This window comes from Mesoplodon mirus (genome assembly GCF_964341445.2).
Source record: "Mesoplodon mirus genome assembly, chromosome: 6".
Taxonomy (NCBI): domain Eukaryota; kingdom Metazoa; phylum Chordata; class Mammalia; order Artiodactyla; family Ziphiidae; genus Mesoplodon; species Mesoplodon mirus.
Window position 1 is genome coordinate 7,751,154 of NC_138982.1, and position 24,852 is coordinate 7,776,005.

A 24,852-nucleotide genomic window follows, 5' to 3' on the forward strand; every position below is an offset into this window, starting at 1 on the left:
TTTCTTATTACAAAAACCATATATGTTCATGGAAGAGAAAGCAGGAAAGACAATTAAGCAAAAGGAAGAAAATTTAAAGCACTCATAATCCTACCAAAGAAATTAATAATCTTTCTTCATGTGTTTATATCTGCATGCACTCATGGGCGTGTACACACACACACACACACACACACACTCTCTCTCTCTCTCTCTCTCTCTCTCTCATTCTCACAGGTGGTATCTTCCTAAACACTGCTTGTTTGGGGTTTTTTGTTGTTTTTTTTTTTTGTGGTTCGCGGGCCTCTCACTGTTGTGGCCTCTCCCTTTGCGGAGCACAGGCTCCGGACGCACAGGCCCAGCGGCCATGGCTCACGGGCCCAGCCGCTCCGCGGCATGTGGGATCTTCCTGGACTGAGGCACGAACCCGTGTCCCCTGCATCGGCAGGCGGACTCTCAACCACGGCGCCACCAGGGAAGCCCTAAACACTGTTTTGTAACCTACTTTTTTCACTTAACAATATATTGAGATCATCTTTCCCTATCAGTAAATGTTCATCAACAACATCATTTCTGACAGCTGCACATTATTCCACTATGAATGGGCCATGATTTATGTAACCAGTCCCATGTTCTTAGCTACTCAGACAAAACAGCTGAAAGGTTTTAATGCACCAGATCTCAGGGAGACACGCATATGGCCGAGCCCCACTGAGCATGGAGTTTGTCTGGCTTGTGTGTTCCTCACAGAAGCCCCTCTCTCCCTCTGCAGCCCTGTCCATACTGTTGTACAACCAGTTCACTGTCAGCCTAGGTTGGTCATTTAACAGTGGGGTCACCTTTGTCGGTATGAGAAGGAACTGGTGGTCCCCTAAGAGGTTCCAGCTTCCTGCTTCCTCAGTCAGGGACCTTAAAGGACTTTTGCGTGCTCACCAGCCTTTCTGGAGGAATCAAGGCGACTGATCGGCCACGTTCTGTTTCTTGGTCCACCAGAACCTTAGGACCTCAGCTTTGATGGAAGGAAGGTCTCTGTCCTGTACTTGGCCCTGTTGGTTTCGCCATGTTTTGAAAGCCATTATTATTGAGGATACTGAGTGACAGAGTGGGGCGAGCTTAAGTCTCTGGAGGACAAGCCTTGAATAAGGAGTTCTGTCAAAAGCTTTTGCTAATTAGTTCACGTGCACAAGCTCTGCATTAGTTTAAAACAAGAGTTCTCCTCCTACCAGATCCAGCACCCCCTTTTATTAACAAGTGTTTTGTGGTGCTCCCTGAACTATCCTGAAGTGAAATTTGAATATAACTTTTCTATATACATAATTTTAAAAAACAGTCATGTCAGGCACTCTAATTGTAATATGAAGTAGAAACAACAGGAAACTAATTTATTATATAATTCTGTATATCTCAATATAAATGCCTGAGCGCACCTTTGTTAGAAAATAGGATGAAATAATCAATTGCTTGGGCTTCAGTGTAGACTGGTGTGTGTGACAGCTACAGATGCAGACTGATCAAGGGATGCATGTTGGTGACTCTACTACTCCGTGTCAGGACATGATTTTTTTGACAAGTTGTGATCAAAACAAAAGACAGGTGTCCCTTAATTTATATTGCATTTCTGGAAAATTCAGTGGATGTTAATGTTGTGCAAAAATGGTTTTGTGTTTATAGACACAAAAAACCAGATTTGAGATTGAAGTATTTAAACAGGGTTTTCACACGAGGGAATGTCTTATACATTCAAAAGTTACGTGGAACAGAAAACAGTTCCTCGTGAAGACTGTCTGGCCCTTGGACCCCACCCACTAGGGATCAGGAACGCACTTTCCCGTATTACTGTGACAACCCAATCCCTCCCTGAGGGCAGAACCATGCTTGCCTAGAACCACTGACTGCAAGTAATAGAAACCAACTCAAGTGGAAAAAGGACATTTATTATAAAGATTCAGGGTGACTCACAGACTCTTAAGGGCAAGAATATGACCAGACCTCCAGAGAGTGGTACCAGCAATAAAGAAGCTGTCTGTCCCTACCTCTATGGTTTTGCTGTGTGTCTGTCAACAGAGACAGTCCTAGCCACGTGCAGAGATGAATTTACATGTTCAAGTTCCTGAGGGAATCTAACGGGGTCCTTGAGGGTCAGCGTCCGTCAGCTGGCTAGGAAGTCAGGGTAATTGCATCGGGCAGCTATTCATTCTAACCTTTCCTCTCCGTTGACCTATGATCATCATCGTTTTCTAAATTAGTATTACCCTAGAAATCATTTTTGCGGTCGTTTGCTCCTATTCCCTCATTCTCTTTTTAGTGGTCACTTTTATCTTCTATTTGAAATTTCACATCGCTGTTAGAATCGTCATTTGTACGTGGCACACTCTGGGCGCCCCACAGGAGCTGTGTAAGATGCGACTGATGATGAGTGCCTACTCTGTCCCAGATGCTTTGGCGGCTGCCGCATGTAGGGGGGGGGGTGGCTGGATGACTGAGATGCTGTCCCAAAGGAACCTGCAGCTGCAGTGGTACGGCGCATGGAGACCCCTGAGGGTGTTGCTGCGAGTGGCAGGCGCTTTCAGAATAAACACGGGTTTTGGAGTAGACAGACCTGTGAAACGGGGCTCGTAACGTCTTCCCGACAGCGCTGGTGGCAAGCTGCAGTAGACAGCGTGTGTAAAGCGCCAGCGCAGTGCTAGCATATGCTAGGCTCAGTGCATGCAGCTGTTGCCTTAGCGGTCCAGCGGCCTGTGCACACAGGAGGGAACGATTCATTGGACCTCTGGGGAGTGGGGGAGGGGGAGGGAGACAGAGAAGGTAATATTGGAGCCAGGATGAGGATTTCACTGGGAAGAGAAAGGGAAGGGCGTGAACAGAGTCATGAAGATGCAGCCTGTGTTTGGAGGGAAGGAGAAGCCCTGAATGGGTAGCGTTTCTGCAGGAACATGTCGGGAGGAGGTGATGTGAGCACAAGGTTGGGCCGGGGCAGGGGCTGGAGTTCTGCTCGGCCACGTCTTAACTGTGAATGGCTTGGGCCTCAGTTTCCTCATCTGTAAAATAAGGAAAAGGGGGATAATGATAATATGCCTTCTTTGCTGGGTTTTTGTGAGGATTAAAGGAGAAAGGTTGGCACACAGTAAGCGCGCCAACCTTAATGTACATAGCCTCAGAATACAGGGTGGGCCCAGAGGGGAACGGGGGCAGACACAGATTCTGGATGTTTGTCACTCATGGTTGGTCCCTTTATGCGGGTCATTTGGAAATGCGAAGACCTGCCCCAGCCCAGATCTCTCCGGGAATTCTGCTGTCAACACCCTTCATTCAAAGTAGGACCTAGGATCCTTCCTTTTTTTTTCCTGAGCTATTCCCCTTCCTGGGCCAACACCGTTCCCTCTGTCTCACGCATTTCAGCCTGCAGTTGCCTCATTTTTGTGGTGGGGCTTTTCAAACCATTCGGGCATCTGAATAAGTGGCATTACTGGTCACAGGGCCTGCCTGCGGTTGACACTCTCAGAGAATGCAGATCTTGCACTGAAATTCCATCCCAACATCCTGCTGGCTGCAGGGTGAGCTTGCTTTTATCTTGGACTACCTTCTCCTGCTTGAAGATAAGGCTTTTGCAGTTTTTTCCTTTTTTTGTTTTCAAGATACTATACTGTGGTATAGTTCCTGTGTGTAGTTCAAAACTATAACAACTAAAGGGTAAACTTAAAATTCACGCTCCTACCCATGTTCCACCTCCCCCCCCATTTCTGTGCCCCCATCATCCCCAGGTAACCATTGTGCATCCTTGCAAAATTTTTCTATGCAAAACACAGGCTGCTGCCAATACACGTTCTTATCCCCTCGTTTTTATTTAAAAGCAGCATAATAAACATACTGTTCTGTAGTTTGCTTTTTTTTTCCCCAAATATTCTGTGTATCTGGGAGATCATTCCAGATCCATACAGAGACAGTATCCTTCCTGATGAGCAGGTAAAGCCCTAGCAGGATTGGGCAGAATGCACCCAGAAGGTGAGCAGAGAGCCTTCAGCTGGGAGAGTAGGGAGGCCGGTGTGAAGGAGGGAACGTCCCCAAAGTGAGGGGACCAGGCAGCCAACAGGTGACTTGTTCTCCTTACCTGACAGATTTCCATGAACTCCCCGGGCACACTGAGGAATGATGTGTCCCAGGGCGGGAGGGAGAAAGCTCTCCTTAGGCCCCTGCCAATTACCTCCTAGACGTCCACCAGTGCAATGGTTCCTACCCTCTGAGCCCTGCCAGTCACAACCCTCCTCCAGGGGAGGGACCAGTCAGAAGGGAGGGATCAAGGCAGATAAATGGTCCTCGTGCTTCCCAGAAAGGCGTGGGTCCAGAGGACCGGGCCCCACTCTGCTCGTCCCTTTGTGGATAAGCCTGAGCGGCTCCCTTTGCACGCAGACATGAGCCCGTTCTCGGGGCTTCCACGCACTGGGGGCCAGGCTCGAGGATGCAATCGTTCGCTGTCTAAAGCATTCCAGAGTGGGACAGGCCTTGACTCCCTGTGCTGTTCCCTTTGCTAAGCTGGTAGTCAGGCAAGCGTGTGGCACCGTTGTGTTTCAGGGATCGTGCAGCATCTGCAGAATGGCCAGCTGCTGAGGGACATCTATCTGAAGAAACACAAACTCCTGCCCAGTGACTGGTCCACGAAGCAGCTTCACTTAGAGACCACTGGCAAAAGCCGGACGCTGCAGAGTGGGCTGGCTCTGCTTTATGGCTTTCTCCCGGATTTTGACTGGAAGAAGATTTATTTCCGGCACCAGCCCAGCGCTCTGTTCTGCTCTGGGAACTGCTACTGCCCGCTGAGGAACCAGTACCTGGAAAAGGAGCAGCGTCGGCAGTACCTGTTGCGTTTGAAGAACACGCGGCTGCAGAGGACCTACGAGGAGATGGCCAGGATCGTGGACACGCCCAGCGAGCGGCTCCGGGCCGCCAGCCCCATGGACGCCATGCTTTGCCTCTTCTGCCACAACGTCAGCTTCCCCTGCACCAGGAAGGGCTGTGTGAGCATGGAGCACTTCAAGGTGATCCAGAGGCATCAGAGAGAGGACGAGAGGGAGAGGCAGGAGAAGGGACTGTACCTGGGGTACGCGCTCCTGGGCGCCCACCCCGTCCTGAACCGGACCGTGGGCCGCATGCGGCGCGCGGCCGAGGGCCGGAAGGAAGAGCTCTTCGCGCTCTCCTCTGCTCACGACGTCACTCTGGCCCCGATGCTCAGTGCCTTGGGCCTTACAGAAGCCAGGTTCCCGAGGTTCGCGGCCAGGTTGATCTTTGAGCTCTGGCAAGACAGAGAGAAGCCCGGCGAGCACTCCGTCCGGGTTCTCTACGACGGTGTCGATGTCACGTTCCACACCTCCTTCTGCCAGGATCACCACAAGCGGTCTCCCAAGCCCATGTGCCCCCTCGAAAACTTGGTCCGCTTTGTCCAAAGGGACATGTTCGTGGCCCTGGGTAGTGGTAGCAGTAATTATTATGATGCGTGTCACAGGGAAGGATCCTAAAAGGTACGTGGTGCGGCGCCAACAGAATCTCTGCCAATACAGAGGGATGGGAAAGGTCCGCTTCTAGTTCTTGGTTGCTAAGGGTACAAGGTGATTTTTAAAGGCCGGAAATCATGCTTGGGGGCCACACAGATTTAGGGTTGAACAGTGAATATGTTGCTGTAATTGGGTACTTGAGTTACTTGGTACATAATGGCCAGTTCACAGAGAAAGGAAGGTACTTTATCACAGCCAGACTTTGCTTAGGATGCCAGAATAATGCTTCGGTATCCAAAGCTGCCAATCCACATATGTGTTTTTGATCTGCCTTGGTACTGTATGATGGAACCAGCAAACCTCAGCCAAAAGTTTCTTAATCTGGGACAATCTTACCTTGTCCTTGTTCAGTGAACGATTTCCTGAAGTGATTTATCTACAATAGGGGTAGGCAAACTTTTTCTGTAAAGGGCCAAATAGTAAATATTGTAGACACTGCGGACCAAGAGGCCACACATAGCGTCTGTCACAGCTACTCGATTCTGCTCTTGTAACTTGACAGCAGCGACAGACAGCGTGTGAATGGATAAGCGTGGCTGTGTTCACAGGCCGCACAGAACAGGCAGTGGGCCGGGTGTGGCCCGAGGGCTGCAGTTTGCTGGTCCCTGTTCTAACCGCTAGGCTCTACTACAATTGCACTTTGAGCACTTTGCGAGAGAACCAGCTGAATACCCAGAATTCTTCAGTGGTGCCTCCAGTAACGTCTGCTAGAAACACAGAATCTGGTCTGTATCCGACATTATAACAAAACTTGAGGGGAAATAAACATTGAATCAAAATGAATCATAGAAAAATTATGAGACTAATACTTGCTGTTCATGATGATTATGGTATAACATCTGAGTATGTCTTAAATATTTGTCTGCTGTAGTCTATTTGCTGTACATGCGGAAATTTTTGTATTCCATGTAGTATTTTTATAGTCTAGGAAAATATTTTCTAAGACCAGTTTTAGATGTGCTCTGATTCCTATGAAATATTCAATTTACTGTATCTGCCTGGGGGTTAGAAGGGAGCCAGAAGCTGAATTCAGGCACTTTCTTCCAATAAAACGAATTATGGCTCATTGCCTTCCACAAGCAGTAGAATTGGATCGATTTTTAAACCATTTTCGTGTTTCAGATGGTAAATTCGAATTGAGTTTTAAATAAGTTTTTGGAAGAACTTTGTTACTAGATAGTTAAATAATCTTTATAAGGTATTTTATATATTAGAAGCAATTATAATTAAATCTGTGATTTCTGACTAAAATGGTGCTAGTTCTGTGCGAAGAAATATAAAGTGAGATTCCCCGATGTCGCTGGTATTCCAGCCTTTTCTCTTTGTTTTTTGTCCAGTGTTGCATTTGAATACATCCGTTTCTATTAATAAATTTTTGAAGATTACTCGTACACACAACTCATGGTTTGTACCTGTAAGTCACTCTATTTCCTTTCAAGTGAGTTCATATGTTTTTTTAATTTATCTTTTTTTTTAATAAATAAAAACATTTTAAATTAGAAAGCTCTACAGCAGGGGTCCCCAACCCCCAGGCCACAGACCGCAGCCTGTTAGGAACTGGCCGCACAGCAGGAGGTGAGCTGCGGGAGGGAAGGCGAGCGAAGCTTCACCTGCCGCCCCCCGTCGCTCCCCATTACTGCCTGAACCATTCCCCATCCCCCCACCCTGTCCGTGGAAAAACTGTCTTCCACGAAACCAGTCCCTGGTGCTAAAAAGGTTGGGGACCGCTGCTCTACGGTACACGTGGGTAAGGGAAGGCCAGGCCCCAGCCTAGTGTGGCCAGCCACAGGCCAAGCTGGGCCCTCAGGGGTGACGGGAAAGGACAGCCGTCCTGCACTGGGTGGGCCACACAGGGGCTGCAGCTTCCTTCTCTGACAGCAGCACCAGGGCTCGGTGGCCGAGAGGATGTGTCACAGCTGGTGGCCTGGGACTGGGTGAAAATTTATCCCCAGAGCTTCTTTTATTGCTGAAAATGGTGTGTTATCTCTCGAGTATTTAAAGCCTAAGCAGGTTTTTGTTGTTGTTGTTCCCACTCACAGTCTATCTGAATCAGAACTGCTAAACACAGCTTGAAGATTTTAAAAATAAAGGTGAATCAGAAGATGTTTTAAAAATCAGTTCGCAACATCTGTGGGTAAAGGTGGATATTTTGCATAAGAGCCACCATTAAAAGTGTAGATAGAGGTTTTGCCTCCCAAGACATTGGGTATGCATGGCATTAAAGTATCCTCCTTAGTATCGACTTCTGAGACATTTCGTTTCCATAAACAAACACTGAGCACCCAGCTGAGGTTTCCTTTAATAATATGTCTTTTAGATATACTTCTCATTAAGTTGCTTCCCATAACAGTATATCTTGGAGAGTTCCACATTGAGAGAGGGTGGTGGGGTGGGGGAGAGAGAGAGAGAGAGAAAGGGAGAAGGAGAGAGAGAGATGGTGGGGGGGGAGGGAGAGAAAGAGGGAGGGGAAGGGGGGGAGAGAGGGAGGGAGAGAGAGGAGAGAGAGAGGGAGAGGGAGAGGGAGGGAGAAAGAGGAGGGGGGGAGAGAGAGAAAGGAGAGAGAAAAAGAAGGAAGGAATGAAGAAAGGGAAAGAAATAGAGGAAAAGAAAGAAAAAAAGAAAGAGAAAAGAAAGAAGGGAAGGAAGGAGAAAGAAAGGCAGTCAGCTCTGGGCAGCTCTTTTATAGCTATAGGCATAATTCATGATTTCATGATATAGATGAGACTTTTTTTTTTTGCGGTACGTGGGCCTCTCACTGTTGTGGCCTCTCCCGTTGCGGAGCACAGGCTCCGGACGCGCAGGCTCGGCGGCCATGGCTCACGGGCCCAGCCGCTCCGCGGCATGTGGGATCTTCGCGGACCGGGGCACGAACCTGTGTCCCCTGCATCGGCAGGCGGACTCTCAACCACCGCGCCACCAGAGAAGCCCTAGATGAGGCATATTTTTTAATTTTCATTAAAAATAAATGAAATTAAAATGTAACACCAAGGTACTAAAATAGGACTACAAGGCTTTTGAGGTACACAGAACAAAGTAGAGAGACCAGCAATTGTATGTGTTGATTAATATGAGTAGAGTACATATTCTTTCTCTAAATTCACTTAGAAATAGAAATGAAGAACTTAACCCAATATTGCTGTTAAGCCTATTTGAGGGTCTTTGTAGCTATAGCAGAATTAGATGTTTGAAAGATTTGAGTGATTCCTTTTTCTAGAACTCATAGAGACTGACGTGGGATAGGCAGGGATGCTTCCGTTTCTCTGAATCTTTACAAAGCCTTCTGGACAGACGGAGCAGTCTAAGCGTGTTTAAACACAACATAAGTAGAAAGCAGAAGACAGCTGGGGTTCACGTTGTGGGTCACGTTGATCGGGGCTCGCTCAGAGCTCTGGCCCGGGCACCAGTTAGCTCCCATTGTGCGAGGCCCCTGAACTGAGCTCTGGTCGTGCCCTGGATAGTGCCTGCCCAGTGGCCAGCTCAGGCTTGAGAGGAACCAGCTGACTTCATCAGAGTGTCCAGTCAGGCCTTCCGGGCCTGTGAAGCCCGACTGCCAGCTGAGAGTGGCCTTGATGAGGAGAAGGTATCCCCGGGACAGATCCTCCCAGGGCTGCAGAGCCCCTCACGGAGGGGTGGCCTGAGGCCTGGCTTCTGGAGAACTCAGTAGTAAAGGCAATATTTTTGGGGTCCTGCTTCCCTCGGGGGGGAGGCACCCCGTAAGCATCTCTCTATCAATCTAACCCTCTGAGGGAGGTCGTATTACTCCTAATTCAATGAAGAAACACACTCATCAGGGTGAAGTCACTTTTCAAAGGAAGAGTCAAAGTGCAGAGTCTAACCCAAGTTTACATGACATCAGTGAAACTTACAGCACATGGACTGTGACACAGCGTGTCAGAGGCTTTCCTACACTCATTTAATCCTCCCGATAACCCTACAATATACCATATTTGCTGGCGAGTATCAGTGAGTACTAAAATATAGTGGGATTACAACAGCTATAAATTTAAATCTAAATGGTTAGGAGAATATTCCAACTCTGCCTCTGACCAAAAACTGGTTACAGTTTTTGTTAAGAAAAAACTACTTACATGAATAATTTTACAAACGCATTTTTGCAGTGATGTCATATTATACTCAGCCACTAGGGGGCAGCGTCGAATATAATTGTTAGCCTTCGGGACCCGGTCTTCCATTTGTAAAGGAGGTAGGTATTTTGGGAAGTGTTTTAATAGGATGGCCAGCTGTCCTGGTTTGCCTGGAAACTGAGGAGTTTCCCAGGATGCGGGAGTTTCAGTGCTAAAAGTGGGCACGTTCCAGGCAAACAGGGACACGTTGGTTACCCTAGTGTTACGTGAGCCATGCACTAGGTGGTACTGTCATTTCCACTTTATAGAAAAAGGGAAGTGTGATGGAGTGAATTCTCTGAAGTTTCACACAGCTAGCTAGTATGCAGCAGAGCTGAGGCTCAAAGCTGTCGTCTGTTAACCCAAAGGCCCGTGTTCTTAAGCAGAATATGATTACGCATCTCTGAACCATCCAGGACTGTTTGGTCACATCCAACAGAAAACCGTCTACAGTGATTAAGCAAATTTCTTCCTTCCAATTTCTCCAGTGGTTCCACCATGTCATCAGGAACCCAGGCTGCTATCTACATCTTGCCAGAATGGGGTCCCGTAAGCCACTGCCACTGCAGAGAAGTCTAGGAAAGGGAGTATTTTTATTGGGCACATTGCTGTCTCAAGCAGATCAGGCTGCCTTAATAAGGAAGAAGGGGAAAGTGGATACTGGTTAGAGAACCAGCAGTGACTGTCACATTCTCCAAAGCCACCCCTTAGAACTGAAGTGTGGTGGATGCTCCCCTACCCAGATTCCCCACTTCAGGACTTCTTTCCCCAGTGGCTGGGAGTGTGCAGGCTGGCAGTGCCTCCTTCCCAGGCAGCCACATCCACTGACGGCAGGGAAGGGCAGGGATTGAAAGACCTGGGGACAACCCTGAAGGGCCATCCCACCTTTGGTGCTCCCCGCGGGGTCTGTTGAGGCCTTGTGACTGCATTGCAGCCCATGTCTTCTGCCGCATCCTGCTTCCTTCCCCTCCTCCACAGTGTCGACCCCAAGAACACTCCCCAATAAACTTCCTACATCTACATCTGTCTCAGAGTCTGCTTCCTGGGAACTGAGCTGCAATGGAAGGCAAGCAAATCCTAGGGACTAAGGCCTCTGCTAGTCTGGGCAGTAAAGCTGGAGTCATTTATTTGAAGGAGACAATGTAGCTATTGATCACAAATTTCTTCTATCACTGCCTGTGAGAGGCTTACCATTTCATTGCGGAAGCTAAGTAAGCACACATGAAGCGACAGGAGACCCAGGGCTGTTACAGTAAAACGCACCGTTTATTGAACACATATTAGGGGCTGGACACTGGGCCAAGCACTCAACTGACAGAGTCTCTGTCTCAGAGTATGAGTAGGCATCTATGACCTCCGTTTTACAGGAGAGGAACAGAGGCTCAGAGGCAGACACCCGCCTCGGATGGCAAGGTCACTAGTGAGCAGCAGACCCAGGACTGGGCTGGACTACAGAGCTCTCCCAGCTTCCTTAGCTCACCCCTTCCTCTACCCTCACACAAGTGAATAAGTAAAACTGGGGACTTGGGGTGTAGGCAAGAGTTTACCCAACCCAGGGAATGATCGCTGTTCCAGATGTTCATGTTTCTAGCAGTTTCTAATGCAGCATTTCAAAGAAATTAGGATCATCTTATAATGGTTATCTTAGCCTGGGTTCCTTTGAAAAGCAGAGTCTCTGAGAAAAAAACCTTAAGTGTAGGTATTCAGTAGGAAATGTGGTCCCCAGGAGCAAAGGTGAAGGACAGAGAGGGGGAAAAGGGAGGGGAAAGCCAGCGCGAGGATGCACACTGAGCTGACCGTGGTGATAGGCCATCCAGCCGAGGGACCTCCCAGAAGCCTGTGAGATGCACCTCCTCACTGGTCACCTGGGGGAAGGGAGGGGTACATTTATCCCTCAGCTCTGTCCACAGCTGTGTCTCCCTCGCTTCTGGGTGGAACATGCATGAGTTGGGTCCACCTGAGCATCTGAGAAGCCCTCGGGCAGGAAGCAAGAGAAGGAGATGCTGCAGATCAAAGCCTGCGGGGCCTGGTGGTCACACTGTGGCTGGGAAAAGACACGAGGCCGAGAGGATTGGAACTGGAGCAGGCGATGCACAGGGTGAGGACAAGCCGGCGTTCGCTGAGCGCTTTAACGTGCCAGGCGCTGTGCTGTGTTTCATAAGCATTACCTTGTTGCATCCTCACAGCAACCCTATGGCTTAGAAATCATTGTTCTCATCTCTCTTTTGTGAGAGGAGGAAAGAAACAGAGAAAAGGTCATTTGCCAAAGCCTCACAGGCAGGAAGTGACAGAACTGGGAGTCAAACCAGCCTGACCCCTGAGCCCTCGCTCAGGATCACTGTACCATTCATTATATTAAACATTCCTCCCGGAGCCCCACGTGAAGTATGTGTGAGCGCTTACTAATATGCACTGAATACCTACTCAGTATTTCTGCCGTATATGGATTGTACCTTTGTGTCGGTGCAAATCAAATCATGCCACTCCTGGTTAAAAACCCTCCACTGCCTTCTAGAGAAAATCCAAGCTCCCTAAGGTGACTCACCAGGCCCTTCAAGGTCTGGCTCCCACTTACCACTTCAGCTTTATTACTTGCAATAGTACATGACTGAAGGGCTTGTCCACAGAGGGTAGTTGTGATGTGGTTTTTTTGCACACCTGGGAGAGAGAAAAAGGGTCTTTGTATCACCACGTGGGATGTCAGGTTTGCAGAGTCTCTGAAAGGCCCAGTCCTGTCCAGAGCCACCCCCAGCAACTCTCCCTCAGGACCTGGCAACTCCCAGTCCTTCACCGTCCTCCCCTTCCCCGCCTGTGTCCCCTTCCCCACATCCCAGAAAAGGAAAGCACTTTGGAACCACACAGACTGAGTTCAAACCCAGTTCTGTGTCACTTCCCAGCTATGAGGGCTCAGGCAAGGTATCTAGTCTCTCTAGGCCTCAGGTGCCTCACCTGTAAACCAGGATGGCACCTCCCACGAGAGAGCGCAGGTAAAGCCCCGCTCACGTGGGTCACCTCCACGATGGAGCCTCCGTTACTGCCCCCACTTACGCTTCCTTTTAACTGTGCAGAGTCACCGAAACCAGCTAGAACCAGAATATTGTCCTGCCCATTTTTTAATTTTTTTATTTTTATTTTTATTTTTTTGCGGTACGCGGGCCTCTCACTGCTGTGGCCCCTCCCGTTGCGGAGCACAGGCTCCGGACGCGCAGGCTCAGCGGCCATGGCTCACGGGCCCAGCCACTCCGCGGCACGTGGGATCCTCCCAGACCGGGGCACGAACCCGTGTCCCCTGCATCGGCAGGCGGACTCTCAACCACTGTGCCACTAGGGAAACCCCCTGCCCATTTTTTAAAGCCAGGAAGCCCACCTGGAGGCACAGCATCACGCTCTAGGCATAAATGGGAGATACAACTCCCTGAGCTCATGCACTTCTCTTTGGGGGAGGAAAGAACTTGAATCTTCTGAGTCCTGCCTTTGTGACAGTGTCGTATCTGGCACCTTATATAAACGTCTCCATTATTTCTCAAGGGAAAGGAAGCTCACTGCTCGTCCTTTCCTCATGTTTCTGTCATCATCTATGTCTAGCCTCCAGCTTCCTGCCTTAGTTAGAGTGGCTGTCCGCTGCAGCAGCAGCAGCTGAGCACAGCATTCAGCAAAGGAATGGCAGTCTGGAGGCTTTAGGCCATTGGTCTGGCCCCTCCACGGCCCCCTCGAGGCACTGAAGGAGAAGCAGCCCGGGAAGTGACGCGCACCTCGACAGAAGACAGATCCTGCCCTGGGTGGCTCCGCTGTAGGAAGCTGCACCCCTCCCTGCTCCTGGGGCCCACCAGTGAGGCACTCCTTCTCCATCCTGCCTCCTCCCCAGTGCTCAGGAACGGCAAGTTTTCCTGGTGGGCAGTTGGCTGCTTCCTCCCAGCATGGAGCCAAGTGTGTCTTGGCTAGGCACTCCCCACATGAGAAGTCCTTTCAGGAGCCTTTCTTCAGAAGCTGGCCAGAGACGGGGTGGGGGCGGTGGGGGGCTTCCACAAATGGTCAGGGGCACCCTGTGCCCGTGAAGGGGCGCCACACCGCCCTCTAGTGGCAACTCCGTCTGGCCCTGTTCTGCAGTTTTCCCTCTTTCCCAGGAAACTGAAGCTCCCTCTGGTGGCCTAGGAGTCAACTCTTCTCTCCACCTGTGTCCGCTGTCTTCAAGATGTAAGAAGAGACACACTGTCTCCATATGGTCTCACCCCAACTGCCCTTTTGTCTAACTGATGAACCAGCTGTTTAGCAGTCTCATAACTGGCTCCCTGATGGACAGACCATTAAATTGACCTTCTCACTGATGGATCCTGATGGACTACTGTCCATCTGAAAAATTAATCCTGACTGGCTGGTTGGCTGATTAAGTTTCTAAATCACAAATCATTTGATTGACCTACAGTCTAACTGACCTACTAAGCCTAAATAATTCAACACCACCTGATAAGCTTTTTTTTTTTTTTTTTTTTTTTAGGCCACACAGCTTGTGGGATCTTAGTTCCCGGGCCAGGGATCAAACTCGGGACCCCTGCAGTGGAAACACAGAGTCCTAACCACTGGACCGCCAGAGAATTCCCTACACCTGATAAGCTTGAACTGCCTGCCTGGCTGACTCACCCACTAACCAGCAGAGAACTGGCAGGACGGACAGCCTGGCTCTAACCAGGGCCAGCACTTGGTTGGGAGGAAAGGCTGCCCCTTCCCCATACCTTGATTCCTCTTCGGGCTTGGGGGCCTACTATTCTCCCCTCCAGAGCCACCTGAAGACTGCAGAGGGGGCAACCAGGAAGCTGACCTTCTGATCTACCTCTAGTGAGGTTCTTAACCAGGGCTCCACAGACGGGTTTCAATTCTGTTTTCCAAACAGCGTGGCTATAAAGATGTGTGCTATCTCAGAAGAGGGTTCACAGCTTTCACAGGATTCTCAAAAGAATCCAGCATACACAAATATCTTCAGAACTACTGCTCGGGGAAGATCCTCAGCAAACACATTCAGATAGGCAAAGCCCTTACCTAAATTCAAGCCCCATTTCTCTCTCACGTCGGGCCAGGGTGGCAAGAAGGTAACTAGGAAGACTGGGAGAGTCATAGTGGACATGGATGTAGTAGGGTGGAAGAATAAAGGCTGAGCTGTGTGTGAATTTTCCAGAGAGAGGCCCAAGGATATCAATGTGTGTCCTTTTGGTTTGTAGGCTACCCTTAGCCCAAGATGCTGGGCACCCTCCGCTCTGGGCAGAGACTCTGAGCTGAGACAAAGGATACATTTACTAGCGCCTTTGTCTGGGGTGGGGAGTATGTGGGAGCGTGTGATTACGAGCTATGTGGCTGTGTGTATTTACACACCAGGGTGCTCACAAGGGTGGGCCTAACAGAGCCGTGTTGCTATGTGCGTGAATATCCTTTGGGTCAGTGTACATCTGAATAGTTTTGTGACTATCTACACATGTGTGCTCACTTGTGGACCCCCTCAAGTCTTTGGGGCAGGTTGAAACAGATTCTGAGTAAGAATTTCACTAAGTGAGAATATCCACAGACAGGCCAGCAGCCCACACCAGAAAGCTGGGAATTCTCTACTCCTCCCCCTCCTTGAACCCCCCTCATCCCCTCAGTCCACTGTCACCATCGGATCCCATCACCTCTCCCTGGACTACTATTCGGTCTTCAATGCCCTCCCCTCGCCACCCCTCCGAACCGCAGCCACAGTGACCTTAAAAAATGAAGTTAGGATGGCAGTGCGCCCCACCCGAAACCGACAACAGATTTGCAGTGTCAGGGGATAACGCCCATCTCCTCCGTGTGACTCGAGGGTCCCTGCATGGCCGTAGCCCTGCTCACTGGGAGCTCTGCGCTCTCAGGCCCCGGGCTTTAGATGCGTCGCCCCTGGGCCTGGTCCTATGCCACACCCCGAGCTTTGGCCCTTAGGCGCTGCTCCTAACCCTCACATCGCGGAGATTATCACTTGCTGCTGCAACTGCCCAGTTACAATTGGCAACTGTAACTGACAGAGAACCCAAGTCTGTCTGTCACGTCCCACCTCGGGACCCCTACCCACAGGACAAAGCCTAAGCCGCCGTAGGTCAGAAGCCCACCACGCACAAGCGGACACGTCTCTCTCCCGCGCCGCGGAGCCCTGGAAGCCGGGACATGCAGATGGAAATGCGCGTGCGCATAAGGACCAGCAGGAACTACGACCCCCAGAATCCTCCTGACCAACACTCCATTTCCCACAAAGCCTCGCGGGGCCCACCCCGGAACTGCGCACTTTTCCTGAAAGCGGAAGTTAGGGTGAGTCCGGCCTTGGAGTTGGTTTCGGAGGGAGTAGAACGGTGCGAGGTTTTGAGTATTGTCTACCTCCAGGGGTCGTTCGTGAGTCAGAGAAACGGGGACTTCAGAAGGAAAGGACCTGGCGAGATTCCTCAGTGCATTGTTCCGTTCCCTCTGGCGCGCACGATCAGGCCCGCTGCAGCCTTGCGCTCTGCCCGCTGCGGCTTTGTCGCCCTCCCGCCGCTGCGTGCTCTCTTCCCACCTCTGGGCGTCTCTGGGGATAGAGGCCGATGGCTAGATGGTCTCAGGTACCCCTTATTCCCAATCCTGCATTGCCTGCCTTCCACTGGGAAGAAGTGAAGACCTTGGCCGTAAGGGCATAACCCACAGGGCTCCCCCTGTGGGTCCCACAGGTCTTTTGCTTCTTCCAGCAGTAGCTGCAGGAGTCGAAGCTGTGGGCAGTGGGGACAGGTGTGGACAGTAGCGGGGCGGGGGATGGAAATTTGTGGTTCCTGACCTGCTGTCCCGGTTCCCAAGAGGATAACTTTCCTGTGGCCCCAGTCTTATGGCTATATAGGGTCCGTCCAGCACATGTCCTTAATTGCTTGGATTCTGGAGAAAAGTCAGCCTCCTTCTTCAGACCCTCCAGTCCCAGCCTCATCCCTCAGACCCCAGCAACTCCTGTCTGGGCCCCACTGCCTATTTAACCTTTTCACATTTTCGAAAGTGTGACTGGAGCTAGACTATCTGCTGCCAGGATGGCACACTCACGTGGCTGTTGGCAGAAGCCTCAGTTTGTCACCACGTGGACCTTTCCATAGGGCTTTGAGTATCCTCGAAACATGGCAGCTAGCTTCCCCCAGAACAAGTGATCCAGGAGAGAGGGAGCAAGACAGAGGCATTGATGTCTTTTTTTTTTTTGTGTGGTACGCAGGCCTCTCACTGCTGTGGCCTCTCCCGTTGCGGAGCACAGGCTCCAGACGCGCAGGCTCAGCGGCCATGGCTCACGGGCCCAGCCGCTCCGCGGCATGTGGGATCTTCCCGGACCGGGGCACGAACCCATGTCCCCTGCATCGGCAGGCGGACTCTCAACCACTGCGCCACCAGGGAAGCCCGGCATTGATGCCCTTTATGATCTACCCTTGTAAGTCACACTCTGTAATTTCTACCACATTCTATTCATTAGGAGTCAGTCATGTGTAAAGCCCATACTCAAGAAGAGGGAAATTAATCTCCACCCCCTAAAGGGAGGAGGACCAAAGAATACATGGACATATTTTAATAGCACTACATTTAGTGAACCAATATTTTCCAAATGCCCAATGCATGATGTTACAAAACTATGATGCATGGGTTAAAAAAATCTATTTCAATTGCAAGATAGCCCAACTGGTTTTTAACGTAACAGAGTATGAAAAGTTCATTGATGTAGTGTTAGATTCCACATTGCTACTAAGCTTTAAGAAGCTATCATTTGTTGAGTTTTGGTATAGTATCAAATAAGAATATCCAAAATTATCTGAAAAGGTTATTAAAATACTACCTTCATTTCCAACTACTTATCTCTGTGAGGCCAAATTTTCTTCATATACTTCACCCAAAACAATATTAGAACAGACTGGAATGCAGAAGCAAGTGTGAGAATCCAGCTGTCTTCTATTAGGCGAGACAGATTTGCAAAAATGTAAAACAGTGCAGCCCTTCTCAGTAATTAATTTTTGTTTTTTTCTTAAAAAGTGAGTGTGTGTGTGTGTGTGTTTGCATTAACAAGTACTGGATTTATTATTGTAATTTTTAAATGAATTAAATATTTTAAAATCTTCAATTTCTAATATGGTCACTACTGATAGATATAATCCGTATAAACAGGGGACTTCCCTGGTGGTCCAGTGGTTAAGACTTGTCTTCCAATGCAGAGGGTGCGGGTTTGATCCCTGGTCAGGGAGCTAAGATCCCACATGCCTTGCAGCCAAGAAACAAAACATAAAACAGAAGCAGTATTGTAACAAATTCAATAAAGACTTTAAAAATGGTCCACATCAAAAAAATCTTTTAAAAAAATCCTTATAAAGCAAAGCCTTTTGGCATCCTCAATAATTTTTAGAGTGTAAAGGGGCTCTGAGACCAAAAAGTTTGAAAACCACCGTCTAAGCAATCACGATGGTCCTGTCACCCTTGAAATGACATGTTTAAGTATGGGCATGCGGTGCGGTTCTGGCCGATGACATATGAAGTGAGGCGTAGGCACTGTGTTCAGTTCAGGGTATTAAATGGAAACATACATAGGGTCTTCAAAGGGATTGGTAATATTCTGTTTCTTATGCTAGATGATTGATATGTGATATTTATTCACCTTCTTTATCTCTTACATATTAAATTATTTTGTATGTGAAATATTTTATAACAAAAAAATTAAAAGAACACATGTAAGAGAAGATTCCTCTTCCTCTATGTAAGCATTGTGTCTGTTTTGCAGCATATTCATCTGGTATATTGGGCCCAAGTATGCACTGTTGGGCTCTGAAGAATTTTGTGTGTGTTTCATGGCTCTTTGAGCCTGTATCAACAACATATTTGTGATATTTGACTTGTAACCTGAGAGCCCCCAGACCTCTCGCCACATACACAATCTCACCACATTCACAAGGCTGTCAGTTCAAGTTGTACAAAGTCCCTCATAAAGAGACCTTCCCTGCTCTGGTTTAGTCCCTTCTCCCCTAAGGTCAAGCAGGATACCAAGGTCTGTCATGCGTCACATCTTTGCCAAGTTCTCTCACCTAAGGCCCTTACAAGAGTAGATATCAACTGGGCTTGCCAGCTCACCAGTTCTGCAAACTACCACACACTGAATCCACTTTAGACCCCTTTTAGAATTTGTATGAGCACCTTCTAAATGGAACCCACAACAGATACAAAGGCAGGCTCACTACACCGTTGTTGAGTGAGTGGACCCTCTCCCAGTGTGGTCACCCATGTGGTTCCAGCAACCCGCAGTCACACTGAAGGACCTAGAGCTATGAAACCATGGTTTCTGGGTTTCTCCTACCCCTCCTCTTAATGTAACTTTCTCAGAAATTCATGAATCAAGTAGTAAATTAGAGAATTAAACAATCCAGTTAGGTTTGAGTGAATACCTGAAAGAAATCTGGGCTTGGCTATCATGGGTGAAGGGGGAATGCCTATTGGCCAAGTACAAAACATGTCTGCTACAATTGTCTACATATATATGTATATTTTAAATCTTTCCACAATAAAGTGTATTGCTGTGTGACTAAAAGAGAAAATGAATAAAGGTAATGAATATGAAGGGGAAATAGACAAAACAAAGAAATGCGGACACATTTTGAGGTATTGAGACAGACATGCTTAGAGGAAGCAGACCCATTTGCTGAAACCCAATTTACTGATCCATGCACCATATTTACTTGCTGCTTTTGCCTGTTTATACAATTTACAGCAGTTCATACTGGATGGAATTTTTAAAACAACCTTTGAACATTTCTAAGGTTTTGGACTACTGGCCAAAATCTAAGTAGGCCAGTATTCCATTATATTTGCATAACAGCACTTTAAGGGCTCTTCAGTCTGTCACAGCCCGGTTGGAAGAGAAGCGATGTCCAGGAGGAGAGATTTATGAGACACATAAAAGATAAAAGCCCTAGCCCACATATGCAAATCAATAACAAAAAGTTAAAAAATGGACAAAGAATATAAACAGGCAATTCACAGATTCAGAAATACAGTTGACTGAAATACATTTGACAAGGTTTTCCACATTAGTAGTAGAACATACAAGATAAATACAAGGTAAAACAGCAGGAATATGCTTATGTTTACAACATATGATCAGTTAAAAACAGTAATAGGGTTGGTGAAGGTGTTTCTGACATCAAGAGTTTTCATAGAGTTCAATGTTGATGTGAGTGTAAATTGGTACAGAATTTTTGGTAGGCAATTTGGCTGTAATCAAAACAGTATGGTACTGGCACAAAAACAGAAATATAGATCAGTGGAACAGGATAGAAAGCCCAGAGATAAACGCACGCGGCTATGGTCAATTAATATACATCAAAGGAGGCAAGACTATACAGTGGAGGAAAGACAATCTCTTCAATAAATGGTGCTGGGAAAACTGGACAGCTGCATGTAAAAAAAATGAAATTAGAACATTCTTTAACACCATAACAAACTCAAAATTGATTAAAGACCCTAATGTAAGACTGGATACTATAAAACTCTTAGAGGAAAACATAGGCAGAACACTCTGATATAAATTGTAGCAATAACTTTTTTGAGCCCTCTCGTAGAGTAATGGAAATAAAAACAAAAATAAACAAGTTGGACCTGATTAAACTCAAAATCTTTTGCACAGCAAAGGAAACCATAGACAAAATGAAAAGACAACCCACAGAATGGGAGAAAATATTTTCAAATGATGCGACCGACAAGGGATTAGTCTCCAAAATTTACAAACAGCTCATGCGGCTCAATATCAAAAAAAAACAAACAACCCAATCCAAAAATGGGCAGAAGACCTAAATAGACATTTCTCCAAAGAAGACATACAGATGGCGAAGAGGCACATGAAAAGATGCTCAACATCGCTAATCATTAGAGACATGCAAATCAAAACTACAGTGGGATATTACCTCACACCAGTCAGAATGGCCATCATCAAAAAATCTATAAACAATAAAGGCTGGAGAGGGTGTGGAGAAAAGGGAACCCTCTTGCACTGTTGGTGGGAATGTAAATTGGTACAGCCACTGTGGAGAACAGTATGGAGGTTCCTTAAAAAACTAAAAATAGAGCTACCATATGATGCAGCAATCCCATTCCTGGGCATATATCTGGAGAAAAACATGGTTCAAAAGGATACATGCACCCCAGTGTTTGTGGCAGCACTGTTTACAATAGCCAAGACATGGAAGAAATCTAAATGTCCATTGACAGACGAATGGATAAAGAAGATGTAGCACATATATACAATGGAATATTACTCAGCCATTAAAGAGAGATCAGCTCGGTACTTTGTGACCGCCTGGAGGGGTGGGATAGGGAGGGTGGGAGGGAGACGCAAAAGGGAGGGGATATGGAAACATATGTATATGTATAACTGATTAAATTTGTTATAAAGCAAAAAAATAAAATAAAATAAAATTTAAAGAGAATTAAATAATACTATTTGCAGCAACATGGATGGACCTGGAGATTATCATACTAAGTGAAGTAAGTCAGACAGAGAAAGACAAATATCATATGATATCGCTTATATGTGGAATCTAAAAAAGAAAATGATACAAATGAACTTATGAAACAGAAAGAGACTCAGACTTAGAGAACGAACTTATGGTTACTAGGGTAGAGGATGGGGGAGAGGGATAGTTAGGGAGTTCGGCATTGACGTGTACACACTGCTATGTTTAAACTAGATAGCCAGGGACTTCCCTGGTGGCACAGTGGCTAAGAATCTGCCTGCCAAGGCACGGGACATGGGTTCGAGCCCTGGTCTGGGAAGATCCCACATGCCGCGGAGCAACTAAGCCCGCGAGCCACAACTACTGAGCCTGTGCTCTAGAGCCTGTGAGTCACAACTACTGAGGCCCCCGTGCCTAGAGCCCGTGCTCCGCGACGAGAAGCCACCGCAGTGAGAAGCCCGCGCACCACAATGAAGAGTAGCCCCCGCTCACCACAACTAGAGAAAGCCCGCGTGCAGCAACGAAAACCCAACACAGCCAAAAATAAATAAATAAATAAATAAATTTAAAATAGATAGCCAACAGGGACCTACTGTAGAGCACAGGGAGATCTGCTCAATATTCTGTAATAACCTAAATGGGAAAAGAATTTGAAAAAGAAGAGATACATGTTTACGTATAACTGAATCACTTTTCTGTACACCTGAAACTAACACAACATTGTTAATCAACTATGCTCCAGTATAAAATAAAAATTAAAAAAAATACCTTAAAAAAATCACCATTAAAACACTTGTGTTTCCTTTGAGGTAGTAGGCGGAGCTAGGACAGAGTGGGGGAGGCTAAGGAATGACATAGTGGGAGGGGCTAAAGGACTGGAGTGTACGGGAGGGATCTGTGGGACTGGGAGTGATTTGGCCAGACTGGGATTGATGGGTGAGGGGGAAAGGGTCGAGGGTTTGGAGGAACCAAAAGGTGCTTGAAAGGACTGGGGGAAGTGGGAGGACTGAGACAGATTAGAAACAACTGAAGAAACTTTAGTTTCTTCAGGGGAACGGCTGGAACCAGCAGGGACTAAGAAGGTAAAATGGAAACAACTGGTTTTCAGTGAATTGACCCAGAGTCACTGGCAAACAGGACCTGTTAACACTGAGCAAGGCTCCTGTGGAAGAAGGAGGTTTGACGCAAACAGGAAACACTAATTTTCAGAATTCTACCAACTGTGCCTTGTAGAGTTCTTTTACTTCCTCTTGTCTTGGCTCTGTTATTACGTTGTAGTTTGCCTCTAAATCAGCTGAGATCTTTGAAGACTCCTTTGTCTGACCGTCAAAAGGTGTGACTCTTTCCCACGTGATCCTAGGTACAAAATAGACATTTCAGCTGCCTCTAGTAGAAACTTCCTCTGTCACTCTTAAAACTTGGGAAGTCGCTTCAGATCCTGGGAGGGCATGAAGAAGGCTCTCTCTGCAATAGAGTGTAGGTGTGCATAAGGACGCGCAGATCTCTTTCTCTTCTCTCCTGGTTTGAGTCATGCATTCTTTTAACAAGTAGAGGGCCCTATGGTCACTGGCTTTCTCTGTGGTTCATGCTATTTTCCACACAGTGAATCACAGGGCAACCAAACAGCAAGAATCTTCAGGGGGTGGAGGTGTGGGGTTATGGGCTGAATCATATCCTCCCAAATTTCATACATTAAAACCCTAGCACCTGTTACTTCATAATGTGACTATATTTGGAGATGGGGCCTTTGAAAAGGTGATTAAGTTAAATGAGCCTGTTACAGTGGGTCCTAATCCAATCTGAGTGGTTTTATTATATAAGAAGAGTGAATTTGGACACACAAAAGACACACCAGGGATGTGCAAACGCAGAGCAAAGGACACAGCAAGAAGCTACCCACCTGGAGGCCTGAGTATAGATGGTCCTGAGCCTAAAGATGTGGATAGTGATATGGCCTTGCGAGGCTGAGAGAATGAAAAAAGGGGGAGACAACCTCAGACTAGGGAAAGGATGAGGGAGTAGGTGACAGCTTGTTCCGCTAGAAGGTTCTTTGAACCCTGGTATTCCAAAGAAACTAGCCAAACTCAGCAGACTCAAGGTTTGGGGTTTTTTTTTTTTTCTTTTTTATTGAAGTAAAGTTGAATTACAATGTTGTGTTAATTACTGATGTACAGCAAAGTGACACAGTTATACATATATACACATTCTTTTCCATTATGTTTATCACAGGATATTCAATATAGTTTCCTGTGCTATACAGTAGGACCTTGTTGCTTATCCATTCTATATATGCCAGTTTGCATCTGCTAATCCCAAACTCCCACTGCTACCCTCTCCCACCCACCTCCCCCTTGGCAGCCACCAGTCTATTCTCTATGTTCCTGATTTTGTTTTTGTTTCATAGATAGGTTCACATGTGTCATATTTTAGATTCCACATATAAGTGATATCATATAGTATTTTTCTTTCTGACTTACTTCACTTAGTATGATAATCTCTAGTTGCATCCATTTGCTGCAAATGGTATTATTTTGTTCTTTTTTGTGGCTGAGTAGTATTCCATTGTATATATGTACCACATCTTTTTTATCCATTCATCTGTTGATGGATATTTAGGTTGTTTCCATGTCTTGGCTATTGTAAACAGTGCTGCAATGAACACTGAGGTGCATGTGTCCTTTCGAACCATGTTTTTCTCTGGATATATGCCCAGGAGTGGGATTGCTGGATCATATGGTAATTCTATTTTTAGTTTTCTGAGGAACTTCCATACTGTTTTCCACAGTGGCTGCACTAACTTACATTCCCACCAACAGTGTAGGAGGGTGCCCTTTTTTCCACACCATCTCCAACATTTGTTATTTGTAGACTTTTTAATGATGGCCATTCTGACTGTTGTGAAGTGGTACCTCATTGTAGTTTTGATTTGCATTTCTCTAATAAGTAGTGATGTTGAGAATTTTTTCATGTGCCTCTCGGCCATCTGTATGTCTTCTTTGGAGAAATGTCTATTTAGGTCTTCTGCCCATTTTTGGATTGGTTTGTTTGTTTTTTTGTTGCCGAGTCGTATGAGCTGTTTCTATATTTTGGAAAGTAAGCCTTTGTCAGTCGCATCGTTTGCAAATATTTGCTCCCATTCTCGAGTTTCAGCATGGCCTTTTTCTTTGTATAATCCCTACCCGAATTCCAGCCAGTTGCTCATTGTGCCTCCAGCAGGTTCCTGAATTTCAAGCTTGTGTTCACTGCTGTATCCTCAGCACCATGATCTAGAACAGTGGTACTCAACAAGTATTTGCTGAATGGATCAATAGATGTATGTATGGGTGGATGAGTGTGTGTATGAATCTATCTGGGTCTAAGATGCAGAACCTGCTCCTACTTCCACAGCAATTTGTGACTCTCTTTGTGGTGGGTCCATTTCTCCTTCCACCTGCCCCCTGATGGCTCTAAAAGCCCTTAGTCATTTGGCTCAAATGCCCTAGCTTTGGAGACCAGCTACTTATTAACTAAACCGTTGCACCGCTCGCTCTTAAAGCCCTAAATTAATTTGGGTTAATTCTTAACTGTCTCCTTTCTGTTCATGTGTCATTTAATGGTTTGCCTTTATCTGATTTTCCCCAATTTCCTGTGCATTTGTGGTTTTCTACAGGAGCTCTGCACCAGAGGCTTCATGCGGCCACACCAAACGAGTGTGGACACCTAAGTTTTCCAGGAGGGTTCCCC

At 47.1% G+C, this 24,852-nt stretch overlaps 1 protein-coding gene and 1 long non-coding RNA gene across 10 annotated transcripts in view; one reads left to right on the top strand and one right to left on the bottom strand.

Moving 5' to 3' along the window:
• Positions 1–6,920, top strand: part of PXYLP1 (2-phosphoxylose phosphatase 1) — a 69,031-nt gene extending 62,111 nt beyond the window's left edge. For all 9 annotated transcript variants that reach the window (XM_082624181.1, XM_082624182.1, XM_082624180.1 and 6 more), the window contains one exon: positions 4,549–6,920. In XM_082624181.1, coding sequence (XP_082480307.1) covers positions 4,549–5,486 — 938 coding nt within the window. In that variant the 3' untranslated portion in view covers positions 5,487–6,920. The remainder of the gene's footprint in view (positions 1–4,548) is intronic.
• Positions 1,912–15,807, bottom strand: LOC309805869. Its single transcript, XR_014294319.1, has 4 exons — positions 15,764–15,807; positions 12,222–12,304; positions 2,482–3,017; positions 1,912–2,261 (listed from the first exon to the last, which is right to left on the bottom strand). It is a non-coding gene; the product is annotated as an uncharacterized lncRNA (long non-coding RNA).
• Between the last annotated feature and the right edge of the window lie 9,045 nt (positions 15,808–24,852).